This window comes from Neoarius graeffei, chromosome 6 (assembly GCF_027579695.1).
Source record: "Neoarius graeffei isolate fNeoGra1 chromosome 6, fNeoGra1.pri, whole genome shotgun sequence".
In the NCBI taxonomy this organism is placed as follows: domain Eukaryota; kingdom Metazoa; phylum Chordata; class Actinopteri; order Siluriformes; family Ariidae; genus Neoarius; species Neoarius graeffei.
The window spans coordinates 19,346,751-19,369,036 of record NC_083574.1 but is presented as its reverse complement, the minus strand read 5'-3'; the positions used below and the strand labels follow the sequence as shown (position 1 = coordinate 19,369,036).

General features: G+C 40.7%; 1 protein-coding gene across 4 annotated transcripts in view; it reads right to left on the bottom strand.

The window, feature by feature from the left end:
- Nucleotides 1–1,665: 1,665 nt before the first annotated feature.
- Nucleotides 1,666–22,286, bottom strand: part of sipa1l3 (signal-induced proliferation-associated 1 like 3) — a 330,706-nt gene continuing 310,085 nt past the window's right edge. For all 4 annotated transcript variants that reach the window (XM_060923387.1, XM_060923390.1, XM_060923388.1 and 1 more), the window contains 4 exons: nt 16,984–17,133; nt 16,047–16,173; nt 10,283–10,364; nt 1,666–7,329 (listed from right to left, as the gene is read on the bottom strand). In XM_060923387.1, coding sequence (XP_060779370.1) covers nt 7,186–7,329; nt 10,283–10,364; nt 16,047–16,173; nt 16,984–17,133 — 503 coding nt within the window. In that variant the 3' untranslated portion in view covers nt 1,666–7,185. The remainder of the gene's footprint in view (nt 7,330–10,282; nt 10,365–16,046; nt 16,174–16,983; nt 17,134–22,286) is intronic.

Here is a 22,286-nt window from a genome sequence, read left to right as displayed (position 1 = left end):
TGCAAAGGGATGGAGCACTCTTAAAATTGCCCAGCTTTTGAAGCGTGACCATCGAACAATCAAGCGCTTCATTCAAAATAGTCAACAGGGTCGCAAGAAGCGCGTTGAAAAAAAAAAGGCGCAAACTAACTGCCCGTGAACTGAGGAAAGTCAAGCGTGAAGCTGCCAAGATGCCACTCGCCACCAGTTTTGCCATATTTCAGAGCTGCAACATCACTGGAGTGTCAAAAAGCACAAGGTGTGCAATCCTCAGGGACACGGCCAAGGTAACAAAGGCTGAAAAACGACCACCACTGAACAAGACACACAAGATGAAACGTCAAGACTGGGCCAAGAAGTATCACAAGACTGATTTTTCTAAGGTCTTATGGACAGATGAAATGAGAGTGAGTCTTGATGGGCCAGATGGATGGGCTCGTGGCTGGATCAGCAAAGGGCAGAGAGCTCCAGTCCGACTCAGACGCCAGCAAGGTGGAGGTGGGGTACTGGTATGGGCTGGTATCATCAAAGATGAGCTTGTGGGACCTTTTCGGGTTGAGGATGGCGTCAAGCTCAACTCCCAGTCCTATTGTCAGTTTTTGGAAGACACCTTCTTCAAGCAGTGGTACAGGAAGAAGTCAGCATCCTTCAAGAAAAACATGATTTTCATGCAGGACAATGCTCCATCACACGCATCCAAGTACTCCACAGCATGGCTGGCCAGAAAGGGTCTAAAGGAAGAAAGATTAATGACGTGGCCTCCTTGTTCACCTGATCTGAACCCCATAGAAAACCTGTGGTCCCTCATCAAATGTTTGATCTACAAGGAGGGGAAACAGTACACATCTCTGAACAGTGTCTGGGAGGCTGTGGTTGCTGCTGCACGCAATGTTGATTGTAAACAGATCAAAACACTGACCGAATCCATGGATGGCAGGCTTTTGAGTGTCCTTGTAAAGAAAGGTGGCTATATTAGTCACTGATTTGTTTTTTTTTTTTGAATGCCAGCAATGTATATTAGTGAATGTTGAGTTGTTATATTGGTTTCCCTGGTGAAAATAAATGAGTGAAATGGGTATATGTTTGTTTTTTGTTAAGTTGCCTAATAATTATGCACAGTTATAGTCACCTGCACACACAGATATCCTCCTAAGATAGCTAAAACTAAGAAAGCCCTACTCCAACTTCCAAAAATACTCAGCTTTGATATTTATGAGTCTTTTGGGTTCATCAAGAACATAGTTGTTTTTCAATAATAAAACTAATCCTCAAAAATACAACTTGCCTTATAATTCTGCACTCCCTGTATACTTCTCATTCACTCCACTCTTTCTCATACAATACCATAACTCCTCTCTCGGCACTCTATAAAAGTGCCGTACATTATTATTTTGAAATGATAAAAACTAAAAGATTTTACCTTAAACACCGAAATGTTCTTCAATTATTATAAACGAGGAAAAGGCTACATGGGTACTTCATATTAATGATGTGTATATTCATAATATTTGCATATTAATAAGGTAGGCTTTTATTAAATGGAATTCAGACTTGAACTGATTAATGATGCCATTAAAAATGTGCTCTTAAAATTTCATTCCATTAGTGACTCGAGTTGCTGATTTTTTCAGTTTTCACAGCATCAATTTGTGAACACTTTCACTGAAATGATAACATACAGCCATCTTAATTCAGGGAAATGTTTTAATGGAGTCTGGACTTCTTTCTGACCGTCCATCTCTTTCACTGAACATCACACACTTGGAAAAAAAGAAAAATCATCTCAGTTGTTCCTGTGAAGGGGGAAAAAAAAATCTGACTTTAGAAAAACCCTGTTCATGTTTCCTACAAACATCCAAGTGCACTGTAGGTGTTCACATTAATGTTCACACACACATGCAAACAAAAAGGTTCAATCAGAAATATTTTTAATATATATATATATAATTTTTTTTTATAAAATATTGAAAACATAATTTACACATTAAATGTACACTCATCAATATGAGGTTTCCAGGAGAAACTGAAAGATTAATCAGTTATCGGATTTTACGAGGCATAAAGCAAACTGAAGGGTAGCGTACAAGAAAAAATAAAACAAATCATTAAAAAAAATGAGCAGTGTACAAAAGAGCAGAAATCAAACATCTCACGTATGACTTTAAAAAAAAAAATCAACCAAGTGTTTTTTTTTTCCACTGAAAAATGGCTGATGTGTCGAGAGAGAGTGAGAGAGCGCGAGAATCTCCAAAATAAATAATCCAAATTTTTACACATATGACACAGCAAGTTTTACAGCTGGATTATAGTTTCATGATTTGTGTGCACAGGTTCAGCGAACTGTAGATCACTTGTATTTAGCTTAAAAGTTAAAATAAGACTAAACCGTTAAAAACACCTCCACCCTCAAACAAACTAAAGAATTAAGACAGCTGATGATGCACATAATCAGCAAGCAGAGCTTCACATGAGGCCACGAGAGTGTGTGTGTGTGTTGAAGTAGCATCACGCATGTAGCTGGTGACGAGAGGATGACCCGATGATGGCATTTCGCCAGGCTGACGAGGAGAATTTGTCCTGGAGGGGGTTTTACACACAAAACAGGTTCTTTCATATTTCCGTCCTTTATTTTATCGATGAGAAATTAAAAAGTGGTCCAGTTTTAGTTGCAGTTAAAAAAAAAAAAAAGAAAACCAAAATAGAACTGCATCTTTAACCTGTCTAGGATTTAAAGGAAATCTCCACCCTGAAACACATTAAATATGTTTATCCTGTTTAGTGATGTGTCTAAGCTGTTCGGCTGCTCTGCATTTTCGTTATTCCTGTGTGTTAGTGGTTGCGTGTGTGCTGATGTCACAGGGAGACGTTGTTATTGCTAGTGCACTTCAAATGCTGTTTAACAGTCGAAAAAAAATTCTCACAAACACAAGAGCAGTAGTTTATTTTATCAGTCACCTTCTTCAGGTATTAGTGTTAAAGCCTCATTCATCATACGAATGAGAAAGCTGATGTAGAAGTAGAAAAGATGCTGGTGGACACGATGCAACGTAGCTGTACGACACAGGCGTGCGGAGTTACGGCCGGGACTCGCTTCAGTTACGTCGCGATCTACGAGATGATGAATGTGATCGGATTGAGCTGGACAGACTAAAAGATTAAAGCACCGCTGCATCAATTTCTTCAGGTAGGGATGATGTTAGGGCTCAAATCCCGCTGCACCAATTGAACAGCATTGTGGGTAAAATAGGAAACCATGAAAATAAGAGTCTGAAACTCAGAATTTTGTTTAAAAAAATACTTCTTGGATGTCGGATTAATTATTAGGGCTGTTGTAGGTTAAAAAAATTACAGAGCTGGGGGAAGGGGTGATATATATATATATAAAATCCAGTTTCCGAGATTGAAGTTATAAATTTACAAGAAAAACTTGGATGTTCTCTGAGAGTGTAAAGTCATAAATTTGCAAGAGGGTTTAAAAAAAAAAAATAAAAAACTCGGAATTTGAGATTAAATTCACAAATTTATGAAAAAAGTCGCAAATTTATAAAGGAAAAAAATTCACAAAAAACAAAACTGTTGTTGTTTCTTTTTTTTTTGGTCGAGAAACCACACTGACTACAAAGACTGCATTTCCGATAACTCTCGGCTCAGATATTTCAAAATAACAGCGATTTGGGAAGATGAGAAGAATTCAGGCACTGAAAGTAACGGGAAACTGATTTTGCACGATAATCACGCCTTTATAAACAGCTAAGACAAAAAAAAAAAAAGGACACAAATAAACAAAGCTGTACGGTTATACATTCATTTGCATCCAGGAAGCGCAACAATCACATTCTTCCTGGCTTCAGTGCACTCTGGGAAATGCAGTCTTACTTAAATGTAGTGCTCGAGGCTCGGTAAAAATTTTTTACCCTACAATAGCCTTAATACGCCGGCGTAAATTAGAAAGTCCTTCAGGGTGGATTTTTCCTTTTGTACGATTTGTACTGAACTATTGTATGACAATTTTCCAGTCTAAACAGCTCTCTCTAGGTGTGTACGTGCGTGTTAATTCATATTAGTTCGTTATAGAATATAAAACATAACGCCACCCTCTAGCTGACGCATAAATAAATAAAATCAAATAAAATAAAATAAAATAAAATAAATAGTTCAGGCCATTGAGGGTGACTTGTGGGTCCTGAGAGGTGAGATGATGTTTTCCAGTTCGATCAGATTAAAGGGACAGTCGGGGTTTGTGTTGTTTCACGGGTCACATATACAGAGCATCTGGAAATAGCTAATGAGCAACTTGTTCTGAATCAAACCTACTCGCTAATTTAGTTACTGTAACTCTATAAACTTCTCTAATGCTATAAAAAAAAAAAGCCTCACGAAGAGTGACTAATCTCTTTACAGTGCAGGGGATTAGTAAACCAGAATAAGTACATAACCCAGACATGGATCTGTTTGTTCTTGGTTTTAAAAACAGCCAACAGTCGTGTCACCTGATACACCTAAACTGAGAGGTAAATAGAAAAATAGATTGTGTGTGGAAGGCGCCGGAGGTGCCGATCGAGCACAGGGGCGCTGTTGTGTCTCTGTTGCATACAGACGTACAGTGTCTCGATTCGACGAAGAAGCCGGAGTTTACACACAGTGCTACGTCAAAGCGTTGGAAGGGGAAAACTTGAGATGAGCATCACAGTTCTCGGAGCAGTCGCTCGAATTGGTCCTGTGTTTTACAGTAACTCTGTTTAACAGTAGTGGCGGTGATGCTTTAAGAAGAGATTCGTCTCCATGATTGATTCCTGCAAAACACCGCGTGGATGACTGGAGACCGAGAGGGGCTGGCTGACTATTTTTCTGTAATCGCGTCTAGTCGCTGAGAAACAGTGCACATGGAGGAGGAGATACTGTAGGAAGAATAACAGAAGTACTGACTTGGTCCATATTCACTAACCACGGTGCAAAGAAGGATGTCACTTGGACAACGAAGGAAATAGTACTGTGAGAACACGACCTGCAGTACATGATCATGATGATGATGATGATGTCTGAGCATAGATATGACTGTCATTAAAAGAATGGTTCAGTGAAAACGGAGCCGATCAGTCGAGAGATATTTAGCTTTGTACTGGACTTGTATTGCAAATCTTTTTCACCCAAGATTGTTTCCATAAATCAGACTCAAATTGGATCCTTGACGTTTGAGAGAGCAAAATTGGTTGTGCTCTCTGGGTGAGAAGGATGGCATACTAGACGATCACGGGCATCCGTAAGCTCGTGTATGCGGGAGAAGGCAGATAGCACTTTCCTCCTGCCCTGCGAGTTTGTCTCTTCACCCTCTCTTACTGGAAGCTCTGGTGTGGTACAGGTTAACCCCCCCCCCCCCCAACCAAATCTTCAGTAAAGTTACACAAACTTGTATTAATGATTTAGGGACATGCTGTTACAGGAAAATAATCAACAACTGGGTGGCAAGATATGCGGCCGATCTGATTATTTTCCTCTAACAGCACCTCCTGAACCGTTTCATTCATTTTATACCACAGCAATTTGTCATTCCACAATTCGAATTTTTCATTTATTAATGAGTACTTTTCATGTATTGACAGTTACATCTAACGTTATGGAATGTACCCGAAGCAGTGTCGTTCTTTTCTTAGAAATAAATAAATAAATAAAAATAAAATATCAGCTTTTCATGTTGTTACAGAAAACGTCACAGTATCAACAATTATTCTATCCACATTCACGCGCTCTGATTGGCTACTCTACTATGAGGCTACCAGCTCATATACCGTGAGTAGAGAAAAACAAAATGGCGGCGCGTGTTGCTGAACCAACCGAGGACGAAATGAAAACTCAACTCAAATACAAAAACCCCAAAACATGGAATTAAAATATTTGATGGTAAGAACGCATCTTTTTTAAATTCTTATTATTATTATAGCATTTTTCACAAATTGCTCCTGTCGTTTCGCCAGTTTGTGTACATTCTAAGCGGAAATGATTTTGTCGGACGCTTTGTATAAAGTTTTTATTTATCCAATTTGAAAAAAAAAAAAAGTGCTGTTTCTCAAAATCCAGTGAACGTGGATAGAATAAAACAATTATCCCAGCTCAATCTCGTCCTATATGGCTTATAGCCAACTCGGCCATCGGCTCATTTTGTGTACGACTCGATTTTGTGGAATAAATTAATTATACGCTTGTATTAGTCAATTAGTTGCTACAATATAAACCATAACCTATTAGACTGAGTGCATTAATATAAAACTGTGACGCACCTTTCAGCCGGCACTACTGTCAGAGCTACTATTAGAGAACATTAATCAACACTATCTGACCAATCAGAACGAAGAATTCAGCCGTGTTGATGTTTGCGATAAGTATATAAACAAGAGCGCGGGGTTTATGGAAAGGATTTTGGGTGAAATGTGGAAGTGATGTCCATCACCTGGTATTTACATGAGTGAAAAGTACAAAAAGCACAACCTGTCTTGGCTGATTTCCTTTCACTGAACCATTCGTTTAAGATCATCTACAATGTTTTAATTACAATATCTTGATCATCTTCCATTCCATGTACCTGTAAATCAGGGTCAGTCCAAGAGAATTGTACCTCACTTCAAAACAATAGTACCATGTTTTCCATTGGCACGCTCTACAGTGCTGCATGCTGGGAAATGTGGCCTCAGCACAGGACCACACTCCCTCTCTTTTTGGCTGAAGAGCTGCGTGTACAGTAATCGGCCTCTCTGAATGCAAGCTGTACGATCTGAATCTCTCGCAGTTCGACTGGCTCGAGTTTGGTGTCCGCGTGTCTTAAGACTTTTACAAAAATAAAGCAACAGTTGGGAAAATACCTGTGAAGGGAACGCATTCACGACGCTCCCATACAAGGTGCTGGGACTTACTTGGCATGAGTTCTAAAAAATAGAGATGCCTACGTCTTTTCCTCTTCCGGTTAAAGAGCCCAAGTCCCGAAGTGACTCAAAGACGCGTTCGTTTCTCATGCTCTCTCTCTGTCTCTCGTGTTCCATCCTTTTTCCTCTCTTATCCTGGTCAGTCTCAGTATGGAGAGAGGTGAGGTGAAGGGCAGTGTGGGCATCATGCTGTGTGTGAGCAGCTCGGGTACGGGAGTCGTCCATAACCTCCCTTGTTCTAACTGCCACCTCTGGTTTTAGCTTCCTCTCCTCATAGAGAGTGAGAGACTCTTCACTTCCTGTCTGATGTGGAGGACAGGAGCTGGCTGAACTTGCGGAGCTGCTCGCTAGCGGAAAGAGATTCCTCCTGCAGACGCTGGTTATTCTCCCTCAGGTGAGCCATCTCAGCCAGCAATGCCACTTTATCCTGCTTCTCCTGAGAGAGAGAGAGAGAGAGAGAGAGAGAATTAATACAGTAACTAAGATCAAGCCAGTGTGACAATTGTGTCCTGAGCAGTGTTGGGCAGTAACGAGTTACCGTAATTTGAATACTTTCCACAGTAATGAGCAACGCAATGGATTACAATTTCTAAAACGGCAATTATATCACAGTTACTAATCCAAGTATCACCTCGTTACCTGAACGCAATTTGAATTTTGTCCTTGATAAGCTATCTTACTATAAAGTGAATGCGCATGAGCTGGTGGAAAAGAAATTTGCTTTCCGAAGTTGGAAATACTGCCATTATTTTGAACTTGTGACAACCAGAGATGCAAAGAACATTGTGGTCCGTCAGTCTAACAACAAAACGCTTTCAACTGCGAAAAATACATCAACTTTACTGAAGCATCTGACATGGCAACACCACAACGTGAAACTTGTGGGGGGAAAAAAACCAACCCTAAAACCCAACAAGATCAACTGTCAGCTATTGCTCAGTTACATATCCCCCCCCCCCGCTCTCGCTTATAGACCCTTTTCAGTCACGTGACCTTCGTAAACGCGACCGCCATTTTGGACATGTAGTGGACTTCGGCTCGAATCAGTTTGAATGCGAGGAAGGCGACAAACGAAAAACATAAAAGAAAAAGGAGCGAGATACAGAAAACACCTTCACTATCCAGCGACGTAGGGCATTTACAGGGCGAGCAGAGGGAGAGGTATTTGCAAAAATTGAGGTTAGCAGGCTTAGAGAACGACGTTTACCTGCTTCCACCACGATTGTTCACTGACGTACGGAAGTACACGAAGCCCTCGTCTTTACCTGACTTCGGCCCACATGATCTGTATACCTATGTCGTTAAAAACCCATCGCCATACACATACACACCAACGTCCGAGGTTCCGGAGCGCGCTCCGGCTTGCTCCAGGAGTGCTCTGGCCGAGGTTCCGGAGCGCGCTCCGGCTTGCTCCAGGAGTGCTCCGGCCGAGGTTCCGGAGCGCGCTCCGGCTTTACTGGATTTACTAGTTTACTGTAATTATGATCCGGCAGCTATTTACACCAGATCCAGTGTAAATAGCTGCTGGAGCCAACGTCCGAGAATTAAGCAGCGCGCTCTGGCTTGCTCGCCCTCAAATTAAGCAGCGCGGTCTGGCTTGCTCGCCCTCAAATTAAGCAGCGCGCTCCGGCTTGCTCCGGAGCAAGCCGCTTAATTTGAGGGCGAGCAAGCCGGAGCGAGCTCCGGAACCTCGGCCGGAGCACTCCGGGAGCAAGCCGGAGCGCGCTGCTTAATTCTCGGACGTTGGCTCCGGCAGCTATTTACACTGGATCCGGTGTAAATAGCTGCCGGATCATAATTACAGTAAACTAGTAAATCCAGTAAAGGAAAAACTTGAGACTGAAAGGTTTTAACAGTCATCCAAATGACTGAACGTAAACATTGCTACAGTAACATACCAGCTACTATGTTGTTGACATTAGCTAGTCAACAATAGCTACTACAGAAGAACAAAGAGGTTACAATGGGTTATTTTAACCTATTTGGTTACACACTCGCCGCCACAGAATGTTAACAGCAATGTAATGCCTTTTCTGGCTAATTTTATTCGTCTTACCTCCAACAAAGTGGTCACTACACAAGCGTTGGTATGCCGAGGGCTGCCAATCTGTTAATGGCCGCTATCCATCTTCTCCGTCGGGATCCGATAAAATGATAACCCTTGCCTTGTTTGTTGATGGTTACTACATCCAGGTGCACAACAATATAGTGGCATGATGGAAGTCTTGCTGAAAATAAACACTTTCTTTGCTGCCGTTCCTCAATGCTGGCTGTGGTAAACTACTGGTAGTACACGTCCAAAATGGCGGCCGCGTTTGTCGTGACGTCACGTGAAAAGGGTCCATATCAGAATGCAAGCAATTGAAGAAACAGGACACTTATTATGAATGTTCACTTCAACAAATAATTAACCCTGAAACAAGTAAGTAAAGAGCAGTGTTCTCTCCAGCGATTTCAAATAGCATCCCGTCATTCTCAAATAGCATTCTGCTTCTTGAAATAGCGTCAAAATCCACACTATATGTTTTGTACATATATTTAGTTGGTAAACAGGAAGTCGATGTGCGACAGACCTGAAAACGGTAAACACGGTATAAAACCCCAAGCTGAAGCTCGGTACCAAATATCAGGCAGGTGTGATTTGTAGTTGCTGAGAAAAATGTTACAAAAATTTTGTAAATCCACACTATACGTTTCGTAAATACACTCAGTTGGTAAACAGGAAGTCGATGTGGGACAGACCTGAAAACGGTATAGAACCCCAAGCTGAAGTTTGGTACCAAGTGGCTATGATTTGTGGTTGCTGAGAACAAGCCTGTTACGGACGGACGGACGGACGGACGGACGAACGCAACACCCTCTTCGGAGCGGGGGTATAAAAAACACAGGCGCTGGTAGAGATGCACGCACTCTGGCTAAACAACAAAAACTGGACTTCGGAACAGAAAACGGCTGGAGAGAGAAGTGGAAAGGATCTGAATAAGCTCGTCGCTGACTATATCGGAGAAGAGTTTCCACTGTTGACTCGTCCACGTTTCAACGCGTTACAGAGAAAGAGCAATGCCATGGCTGATACAGAGAAAGACGCTTGCTGACTACCTCGAGAGCGAATATGCGCTGATAGAAACTAATTTGAAGGCCACACTCAGAGAGGTAAACTTAGTGTCCACCACAGCTGATATCTGGACAGCGAACAACAAAAGCTTTCTGGGTCTAACAGTTCACTGGGTTGTAGCAAAAGTGATGTAATGAGTAATGTACCTAACTACTTTTGATACCAAGTAATCAGTAATTTGATTTCTTTATAAAGGCAGTAATTTGTAAAAGTAATTAATCACTCTTCCTGAGTAACTTGCCCAACACTGTGTGTAAGTACTGTGAGTGCTCACCTTCTCCAGATCATTATTCAGCTGCTTTAACATGACCTCCAGGTGATACAGCCGCCCTGACAGGCCTCCAGGACTCTCATCACTGACAGACAGACAGACAGACCAGTCAAAACTCAAAGCTCTTCATGCTGGGTGCCATCAACAAATCAGAAGCAGCAATAGTCATAAAAGTAACATGAGTAACAATATTTATTAAGAATATTTTAAATACACATTTTCATTTCTTAAACGCAAACTGTTCAGTAAACGTTTACATATCCATGGGAAAAAATATATTGATTAATAAATTACAAAGAATGTCTATACTGATTTACTTTAGGGAAGGGCAATACATATATGTTATTTACCAGCTGGGCGGTCCGTATCGTGAAATGCCGTGACCGAGGTTGAAAGTACTGAGCGAGGCCCTCTGGGCCGAGGTCAGTATTCAAGGCCGAGGTCACGGTATTTCACCATACGGACCGACCTTAAGCTGGTAAATAATATATTTATTTTTGTATTTACCAAATTCTAACAGAAAATGAGAGCACCCGAAAGGGAAAACCAAGCCAAGACGAGCCACCATTTTGAATCCTCATTCACGGCTGTAATGCAAATGGCTTCCTCCTTGGTACACAAGTGCACTTCCATGGCAGGAAAAAAAAACCTACATTTTGCCACCTATGTAGTCCCCTATTTATACAAAATTGAGTCATTCAGGATTCAGCCATGTTTTTGCTCGGCGTTAGCAAGTTACAGGTTTTTAGCTTTCTCCTGAAATGTTTTCTTTTATTTCTTCTTCCTCAGGGTAGTAAAACTCGACTGTCGTTATCGCTATCCATGCTGTAAAATTAATGCTATTCTCCTGAGAAATGCGAAAATAAATGTTGACTCAAAAATAAAACTGCTACGATGTTTGTTGTTGTTGTGAACGAGTGAGTCGCTTGCAGAGACTCCATTAGTACTATCATATTCTCAGCTATTTATATAACAGTAGCCAATCAATCAAAACATACTGTATAGATAGTTTTCACATTACGTCACAGAGTCGGGGATTCCCTAGTGGCGGCCATCTTGCGGGTCAAGCTTACCGTACTGGTGACTGAGCACACATTGTAACGCGCGAGTACAAAGTCTTCAAAAGAACCCAAGCAGGCTATTTAAAGCTAGCAATGGTGCACACCTGTTGTATTCACGGTTGTCGTAATAGATCAGATGATGAAGTCAAGCGGAGCTTTTATGGAATTCCCACTGTACGGGAGCACGAAGGCGAGCAAACAAAGAAACTCAGCATACAAAGGAGAAATCTATGGCTTGCGAGAATCAACCGCAAGGATTATCAGCCTTCCAAACACAGCAAAGTCTGCTCCAATCATTTTATAAGTGGTAAGTTGTTTAAATAAACAATCAATTGTGTTTAAGTTTGTTTTTGGAAACCAAAACATCATGTGAACAATCTCTGGAGAATGCCTAACTGGAACCGCTGAGTGTACGTTTACATTGTAATGTACACTTAATATCGCTCGTTTGTCACGTTTCTATTTGAAACTTGTCACTTCACTCACGCAAGGGTCATTTTTGAAAAACATTTTAGGTCTATTCTGTATGATTTGATTTGTGTTTGGGATGCAAACAGTGCGCCTTTTGGCGGATGCCGCCTGAATCGCGCAGATCCGATTTTTTTTTAGGGGGGGCGTTGGAGTGTCTGATTATAATTTCAAAGTAAATTCTGTATTAAAATTACTAAATAAGCAAATCCGTTACAGTCCATGAAACAGGAAGTATAAGGATGAGAAAAAAACAGTTTAAATCGGAAAGCTGCGCACATTTGCGCAGCCTGAGCGGTGTGCAGAATTGTGCAAATGTGCGCAGCTTTCCGATTTAAACTGTTTTTTTCTCATCCTTATACTTCCTGTTTCATGGACTGTAATGGATTTGCTTATTTAGTAATTTTAATACAGAATTTACCTTGAAATTATAATCAGACACTCCAACGCCCCCCTAAAAACAAAAATCGGATCTGCGCGATTCAGCCGTGAAAAAGGCGGCATCCGACAAAAGGCGCGCTGTGAATATATAAAGTTGTATATATCAGACAGCCTTTAAAGTTTGATGAAGTCAGTTTCAGGCTTTGGAGCAGGCTTTGGCAGTTTCGGGCTTTGGCAGCCCTGCATAGTCACTTGAAAATGCATCTTTGTCTACTTCGTAGGGGTCAATTCCCCCAATCAAGGCCAGTTTGGCTGCATACCGTTGTCGTGAGATGTCGTCTAATGTATCTATATACTTCTGTTTGCTTGATTTTGCCGACATTGATCTTTATTTTAGAAAACTGACTATACAACTTCATAAATTCGTCTGAGATAACGTAGCCGGTAATGGCGATGGTCCGTTTTGTTTGCCCCACAACATGGCGGTTGGAGGGCGTTCCCCGGAATGCCGTGACGTCAGTGAAAACTATCTATACCTTAACAGTTCTTTTGATTGTCGAACACTAACAAGTATGCTAACGATCTTGATGGATTAGAATGCAGGTTGTGTAGCTAAAGGTTGAAAGGCATCACGCCATCATCTAATCTCAGATGTGATTGGTCCAAAGCTGTGGAGATTATTGCCCACATCAGATTTGTAGTACTTGAATCTGACTCGTGCCCTAATTTTAAGGACTCGTGACTTGAATTGGACTTGAGCACTGACATAATTTTTATACTAAATTTCGTGCAAGAGAATGCACATTCACCTGTTCATACGTCATGCTCAGGAACAAGCGAACGTTAACGGCGCTAAAATGCCTGGAGATAATGCCCCTAGGATTATCCGCTTTGCTTATACAGACTTCTCGTGCAGTGGGGGGGAAAAATAAAAAATAAAAAATTGCACTGCTAACTGTATGTGTTCCATATGTAGAAGAACTATCGAGGAGACGACAGGGACAACCTCGAACTTCAATTGTCATTTGACAAGACTCCACCCAGAGAAGGAAGTGACACGCTGTGTTCATTGCCTTGTTGATAGCGGCACTTGCTTGCTGTGCGATGAACTAGCTCGTGTTAACCTTCTCTCATGTTATTGGCCCTGTTGATAGTGGGCGGGGCTTGCTGAGCGGTGAACAAGCTTTTTATCTGTAGCCTATTAACTAAAATGGGGCGGTTGAGCAGTAACGTTAGTCCAACACAGCAGAAGAGACGCTTTCACAAAGGCAGCAACAGCCACCGTCAAATGGTGCAGTGGGAGTCTTATTCTCGGACTCGACTCGAAATTTTCTTTAATGACTCGGACTCGAGGTTTAGTGACTCGACTATAACACTGGCCCATATATGCGTATAAAAAATTCCTACGAGTCTAGGTCTAGTAGTACCTCATTACCAGCGATGGGAATAACGGCGTTAGAAATAAACGGCGTTACTAACGGCGTTACTTTTTTTTAGTAGCGAGTAATCTAACTAATTACTTTTTACATCGTTATAACGCCGTTCCCGTTACTTACAATAAAATACTATGCGTTACTTTATTAAAGCTGTTTTCATCTGGCACGCTGCTCGTTCAGCCTTTCTTTACTCTGCTTTAGTGTGGGGCGGGGAGACGCGAGACAACGGCACAGTAAGCCAATCAGAGTAGATTTGGACAACATACGTAGGTAGGCCACGCCTACTGCACTACTGCGCACTCTTTCAATGAGAAGACACAGCGATGGCGAGCGGTCAGCCCAACACTGCGCTTTCACATTGGAAATACAGCCAGGACTTTTCATTACTTGAAATAAAAGGCAAAAATGTGTACGTGCAATGCACATTATGTCGAGGAACAAAGCGTTTGTCCTCGTCAGTGGCCAGTAATTACAACCCTGATTCCAAAAAAGTTGGGACAAAGTACAAATTGTAAATAAAAACGGAATGCAATAATTTACAAATCTCAAAAACTGATATTGTATTCACAGTAGAACATAGACAACATATCAAATGTCAAAAGTGAGACATTTTGAAATTTCATGCCAAATATTGGCTCATTTGAAATTTCATGACAGCAACACATCTCAAAAAAGTTGGGACAGGGGCAATAAGAGGCTGGAAAAGTTAAAGGTACAAAAAAGGAACAGCTGGAGGACCAAATTGCAACTCATTAGGTCAATTGGCAATAGGCCATTAACATGACTGGGTATAAAAAGAGCATCTTGGAGTGGCAGCGGCTCTCAGAAGTAAAGATGGGAAGAGGATCACCAATCCTCCTAATTCTGCACCGACAAATAGTGGAGCAATATCAGAAAGGAGTTCGACAGTGTAAAATTGCAGAGTTTGAACATATCATCTACAGTGCATAATATCATCAAAAGATTCAGAGAATCTGGAAGAATCTCTGTGCGTAAGGGTCAAGGCCAGAAAACCATACTGGGTGCCCATGATCTTCGGGCCCTTAGACGGCACTGCATCGCATACAGGCATGCTTCTGTATTGGAAATCACAAAATGGGCTCTGGAATATTTCCAGAGAACATTATCTGTGAACACAATTCACCACGCCATCCGCCGTTGCCAGCTAAAACTCTATAGTTCAAAGAAGAAGCCGTATCTAAACATGATCCAGAAGTGCAGACGTCTTCTCTGGGCCGAGGCTCATTTAAAATGGACTGTGGCAAAGTGGAAAACTGTTCTGTGGTCAGACGAATCAAAATTTGAAGTTCTTTATGGAAATCAGGGACGCCGTGTCATTCGGACTAAAGAAGAGAAGGACGACCCGAGTTGTTATCAGCGCTCAGTTCAGAAGCCTGCATCTCTGATGGTATGGGGTTGCATTAGTGCGTGGGGCACGGGCAGCTTACACATCTGGAAAGACACCATCAATGCTGAAAGGTATATCCAGGTTCTAGAGCAACATATGCTCCCATCCAGACGACGTCTCTTTCAGGGAAGACCTTGCATTTTCCAACATCACAATGCCAAACCACATACTGCATCAATTACAGCATCATGGCTGCGTAGAAGAAGGGTCCGGGTACTGAACTGGCCAGCCTGCAGTCCAGATCTTTCACCCATAGAAAACATTTGGCGCATCATAAAACGGAAGATACGACAAAAAAGACCCAAGACAGTTGAGCAACTAGAATCCTACATTAGACAAGAATGGGTTAACATTCCTATCCCTAAACTTGAGCAACTTGTCTCCTCAGTCCCCAGACGTTTACAGACTGTTGTAAAGAGAAAAGGGGATGTCTCACAGTGGTAAACATGGCCTTGTCCCAACTTTTTTGAGATGTGTTGTTGTCATGAAATTTAAAATCACCTCATTTTTCTCTTTAAATGATACATTTTCTCAGTTTAAACATTTGATATGTCATCTATGTTCTATTCTGAATAAAATATGGAATTTTGAAACTTCCACATCATTGCATTCCGTTTTTATTTACAATTTGTACTTTGTCCCAACTTTTTTGGAATCGGGGTTGTAGTAACAATTTTAATAACTACAAAAATATATTAAATTTGATAGACGTCTTCTCACATTGTCCCACAAAAATATTAATATAGTGTAATGTTACTGATTGGTTTTGTTAAGTGTCCATTTCAGTCATTAAACACATTTAACATTCACTTTTATTATGATTACACTAATTGAATTTTATTTATTTATTTATTTGGGGGGAGTAACAAAATGTAACAGAATAATTACTTTCCCTGGTAATTAGTTACTTTAATGACAAAGTAACTCCATTACTAACTCAGTTACTTTTTGGGAAAAGTAACTAGTAACTATAATTACTTTTTGAAAGTAACGTGCCCAACACTGCTCATTACCTGTTGAAGGTGGGTGTAGCGCGGGGGGTCTGCGATGTGTGAAAGGCAACGGGACTGATCACAGGTCTCAGTTCAGCTCCTCCAACATGAGGCTCAGACAGCGAGAAAAGAGAAACTGCTCTTTGTACTGTGAAAACACAAGTTTAAGTCACTGGTAAAGTACATTTTACGTTCGAGCATCCTAAAAGACGGAGGCCTAAACATCTGCCATGTTGCCAAATAGTGCCTTGCGTACAGTATGTGTAGGCAGAAGAAAGACCAGGTGAATGTGTAGCGTATGATGGGTTCCCTTGGGAACATTTCACATCCTCGTCCTACAGAGTGATGGGCTACAGAGTAAACAAACATGCAGCTGGCAGCCTGCGCACGGTTTTACAATACATTCAGTTTTATCCTTGTTTAATAGGAAAAGCTTTAACAGAACACTGTTACTGAAATGATGACAAGAGTTAAACTCGCTAAAACTAGTTAAAAGATGAATTTCCACGCATCTGTCTACATTTTAAAAACAAAACAAAACAAAAAAAAACCAACTTGTGATTGTTGAGCTATGAAAATATGGAATGTTTTCCTAAGCTTGGTGATCACATGACTGTATTTGAACATTGCATACATTCCATAAATCCCATTTAGAGTCATTTAGAAATATTTCAACACGGCCCCTTAAAAAATCTGTCCCCGTTTCTCGAGTCTGTGTCTAGTCTTTAAAAAAAATCTCTCCTGCTCCTTCATTACAAGCGCAAATGTCAAATTAAGTGATAGTTTAAAAACTGCACTTTTGACCAAATTCCTTAGCTTGTACAAGAAAAGTTATTTATTATTAAACTGCATAAACACACATCTTGTTAACAGTATGGTTCAAACTAAAGCGAATTCAAAAAGCAAGTCATACAAACTCTGATGTGTTCTGTCTGTTTCTCTTTCAGACCTGTCTCACCTTCGTAGGCCTTGGCGGCGTTGACGAGACTCGACCACTCGAGACCGCTTGCCGTGTCAGGAAGGGGCATGAGGCCGGGGTCGAGTCTGCGTTGGGGGGGCACTTTATCCCTCACCTCCGTCAGAGACAGCTCTGATGCAGACAATGGCACTGAAAAAACACACACACACACACGTCAGCATCAAGTTATTAAAAAATGAATAATATTCTCTGAATATGAGCCACTCATGAAAACGGGTAGCCGAGGTGAACGATTCCTTTTTGATTCAGTATGATGTGAATGATTGCCTTTTGATCGAGTGTGATATGAACAATTCCATTTTGACTCAGTATAATGTAAACGACTCCCTTTTAATTCAGTGTGATGTGAACGATTCCCTTTTGAGTCAGTCTAATTAATATTTATTATTATGGTGCATAACATATAGCTTCACTTGCTTGCATTTAAAACCAGGCAAAATGTGTTTGAAATTGCTAGAAGTATTAAGTCTGATCTTTTAAATGGCTGCTTTTATATATATATATATATATATATATATATATATATATTAGTGCTGTCAAAGTTAACGTGATAACGTGTTAATGCGATCTCAATTTATCGCGGTTAAAAAAAATAGTGCCGTTAACGCAAATTCTAATTTGGCCCTGCGAGTCACCCGTAGTTCCTGTTGAGGCTTGTCGCGCGCTGCTTCAATAAGAGTACGTGTGAGTGATGGAGAAAGGCAGAGACATATAACATCCTCGCCGCCATATTGGATGGGGCAAAGTGGAGATTCTTCAACCGTCTCTGGTATAGCGTCTAGACAGTAGCCGAGAATAAAGATGCCTCATTCATGTGCTGCGTTTAACTGTACCAACAGGTTTACCGTCCAAACGAGATCACATGGGATTACCTTTCACAGGTGAGACTGGAAAAATACTTTTCAATACTGTTCCTTCAGTCTTCAGTTTCCCAGCTCATCTCCACCGGGTAGGTGTAGAGTTATAAGCAGTGAGAATTAGAGAATACAGTGCCACACTATGATGAACGTTTTTGAACGTATGATGAATGTTTTTATTTTTGTGATCTGTTTTTTTCTTCTTTTATGGCAAATACTTCTCTTCAAAAGAAACTAATGAAGAGTAAAATAAAACTTTATTTTCACAGTGATATGCACTTTATTTTTCATCCCTTGGTTTTCTATTCTAATATGGAAGTTATGGATGTCAGTGGCTGTGACAAGACGTGTTATGCTCTGCAATAAAAAAAAACAACAAAGCAAGCCCATTCACTTTTTTATGCTGATAAGAGAATTACAATGTTTTTTCATGTGACAAAAATGTGCGATTAAATTGCGATGAATCGCGAGTTAACTATGACAGTCGCGACATTAATCGCGATTAAATATTTTAATTGCTTGACAGCACTATATATATATATATATATATATATATATATATATATATATATATATATATATATATATTTTAAATGGGACAAAGTTGTGCGCCACTCCGTGCGAACAAAACTCAGGCTGATTAGAACCTTTAATGTTTCTCCATCATCATAACTCTATGCTGCCTAGCAAAGGTTTAGATTCATACAGCATTTAAATTAATGCAATTAAATGAAATTTCTTCATTAAAATAACATGATTTATGAGATGTTGCCCTATAAATACAAGAGTGCTCTGAGAGCACAGTATCCCCCCCGGCAACTGTGCCATAATTCTGGTAAAATGCAGCTGAATTGAATGAAATTGCAATTTTACCGACAATATTACCGACATATAACAAAGAATCCTGTCAAGTTTCATGACATTCCTCCAAAAATTGTGAGAAGAGTTGATTTCAGAAGAACGTACACCCTCATGAAACTGTCAAAGTTATTTAAACTCTGGTAAAAATTTTTCACAAACGAAATTAAATCGCAATATGCGTATTACCATTACATACCTTTTGCCAAGCTTCGAGAAATTTGTCCAAAAATTGTGAGAGGAGTTGATGTCAGAAGGCAAGCACACCGTCATGAAATTGTGAAAGTACAAGGTTGTTAATCAAGGGCTGCAACTCTGGTAAAATGCGACTGACTTGAACAAAATAACAATATGCGGACTACCGACATATAACAAGGCCTTTTGCCAAGTTTGGTGAAATTCCTTTATAGAGATGAAAGTGGAGCAAAGAACAAAATCCTGAACTTTTGAAAGTCAAACTAAGATGGGGGGGGTGTCGGGGGACAACATCCCCCGAAAAAATTTTAATAACAAACATGCAAAACCCTCCATTCTAGTACTTATTTTCACTAAAACAAGTTATAACTTTTAAGGCTTTTTCTTTCATGTACATTAATGATTAACGTCAAAAATATCAAAATTTAATTCCCCTAGTTGATGCGTAATTTTCAGGAGTGCATTTAGCAAACGTGGTGATTTTCCTGCCTACACAGTTCATTACTTTGAAAAAAAAATCAGACAGTTGAAGGTAAACTCAGCAAAATCCCAAAACAGTACTGTTAAAAAGTAAAGGTCTGTTAGAATTTCTAAAGCTTTCAGGTTTCAATGTTGGGGACATTGAGCCTCGTTTATCAATCTTTTAGTAGAGTTGTGTGTTTGCAGAAGCTAAAGTGAACTAAACATTTCCAATTCATATTTATGCAAGTTGAAGCCAATTGTTTACATTAGTTCGTATTGTCTGTAAATTTAAACACGCCAATGAATACCAAATTTCTCATGTAAATCAGGGGCGCAGCTAGGATTTTTCAGGGGTGTGTGTGTGTGTGTGTGTGTGTGTGTGTCTGTGTCACACACTAACTGGCAGCCTGAGTACATTATGTAACAAAAAATAAATTACCATTGCTAGTTTTAGGCAGCTTAGAAACCGGCTCTTCCATTATTGCGGTTTCTTCCACGTTTTCTTGATGATGTGTTCTAAAAACGGCACTAAAACTTAGCTTCGAAGCCACAAAATGCAACTTTGATGGAAAAAAGTATATAATAAATTGCTTACCTCTCTTCACGTCAAAAGAAGGAGGAAAGTTTTGCTTGTTTTGGCATGGCGAATTATTAACACGAGGAAATACTCGTAATTCGCGACTAAAAAGACTGCAGCTACACTGGCAGCTTGAACATGCTTTCTAGTGCGACTGTGTTGCGCTTGTGCAGAATCGTGTCAGTCCTGCGCGCCTTAGCACGTGCACCTGAAGGCGTGCCTTGGGCGCGCGCGCCTAACGAGCTCTGGCACGCACGCCGTTAACAAACACCACCTGTCTTTAATCAATGAACTATGTTTGGGCTATTTAAGGACCGCGCCCAGGCGAGGACGATGCAAAGTATTATGCCGCATCTAGGAACGCGAAAAATCCGAAAAATAAATTTCTCCATTCGGAAAACTGGAGATTTTCAAGAGTTTTGTCAAATAACCGGATAAATCCGGAAGACTTTCATCTATACCTTTACAAATGTGGCAGATCACAGAATCCAGGGACACATGTCTGCCCAGGGGCATTTTGAGTTATTGACAGATTCAGAAAGTGCAGTTTCTAAGCTTTCCAATGATGCTTTCCATGTGGAGATCTGACAATATTTGAAGAATGTGTGGCCTTTTGAAAGTGTATACTTCTTAAAACAGAAAAGGGAGAAAATCGCCCTCAAAGTTTTCCATCTCAGCTACTCTGGGTGTAGGGCGGGCACATAATGGTGCTCATTTGCATGACATTAAGGAAAGCTCTACCCTCTACGAGCTAGCACGATACTACTTTCATGTAAACAAAGATCACCACGTCAATTTTCCTTCCATGCAAAGTATGCCCAACACAATTATGAAGTACAAAAATAAGTCCTAAAGTATACTTTTAACGTTTTGTGAAAAATTACTCACACCGTAAGAAAGAAAGATAGCACAATGATGACACAACTAACACAACGCTAGTTTCATGTAAAGCCTCGGTCACAACCGGCCGTACAGTACGCGCTCCTACGGCCGGTCTACATGCAAAAAACGCAAGAAACACACGGAGAGCGCATATGAAACGCACGAGAGCGCGCGTGTGATGTGCTGATTTTCGAGCCGCAGACCGGCCGCAGAGGTTCTTTGTCATGTCAAACAAACTCTACAGGCGCTTACGTTTTTTTTCCAGGTTGCAAGACAAACTTACGGCCAACGCGCGTCTTTCTCCGTGAACAAAAAAAAACCGCAGCGATTTGGGAAACGCCAAAAATCACACGGCCAAAAAATCGTACATCCGGTTGTGACCTAGGCTTAACCAAACCACAACACTCTCCGTTACATGCAAAAATAACCACACAGCCTTAGATTAATAAACTTACCCCATCAGAAAGAGAAACGGCGCCTTGCACACACCAATGCCTCCGATGGAATGTAATCCTAGAACGGTCCGTGTATCATCCGATCATTCAAGTATTCCATTCAATCTGGAAAACGAGGTTGCTTTTTTTTTTTTGCTAGAAATGGTGATCTCCGATGTAAATACCGAATGTCTGTTTGCTTCGTGGTGTTTGCTCCTCTGCGCTCTGTTTAGTAACTCATTCCATAGTGAAATCACACGCCTGTATGCAGGTTAAGTAGCCATGCGTTCAGCCCGGATCATACAGCTGATTCGCGGAAAAAACCCCCAAATGACTTAAATCTTCATGTGAATGGCCCATATGGGTAATTTACCCACACCCCCCAGCAGGCTACAGTCCTGACAAAAACGAGACAATTTGCAACAAAAAATGTATGCTTTTCCAACAAAACAATCTATTATCTGAAATACTGATTGCATTCTTCAAGATCTCAACTTGCACATGATGGAAAAAAACAAAAATCGCAAATAAAAAAAAAAAATGCTTCTTTTGCGATTATCTCGGATTCGTTTCGGCCGACATGTGTCCCTGGATTCGGTGAGCGGTCACAAATTGTGAGAGGAGTTGATTTCAGAAGGAAAACACACACTCATGAAATTGTCAAATTATACTTTTGTTAATCAAGGGCTGTAACTCTGGTAAAATGTGACCCAATTTAACAAAATTAGAATATGCATATTACCGACATATAACAAAGAATCCTGCCAAGTTTCGTGAAATTCCTCCAAAAATTGTGAGAGGAGTTGATTTCAAAAAGAGAGCACCCTTCCCGGGACGGATGGACAGAAACCGCCACGACGTAAACCCCTTCGGGCCTTGCAGCCAGCAGGGGATAAAAAATGGCCTATGAAGCTGATACAAAGATTCTATTTATACTATTTTTTTTTAAACCTATGAGACAGAATTTAGATGAGCGCTTATCCACAGCTTTCCTGCAAAAGACAATGGGGGTGGCCA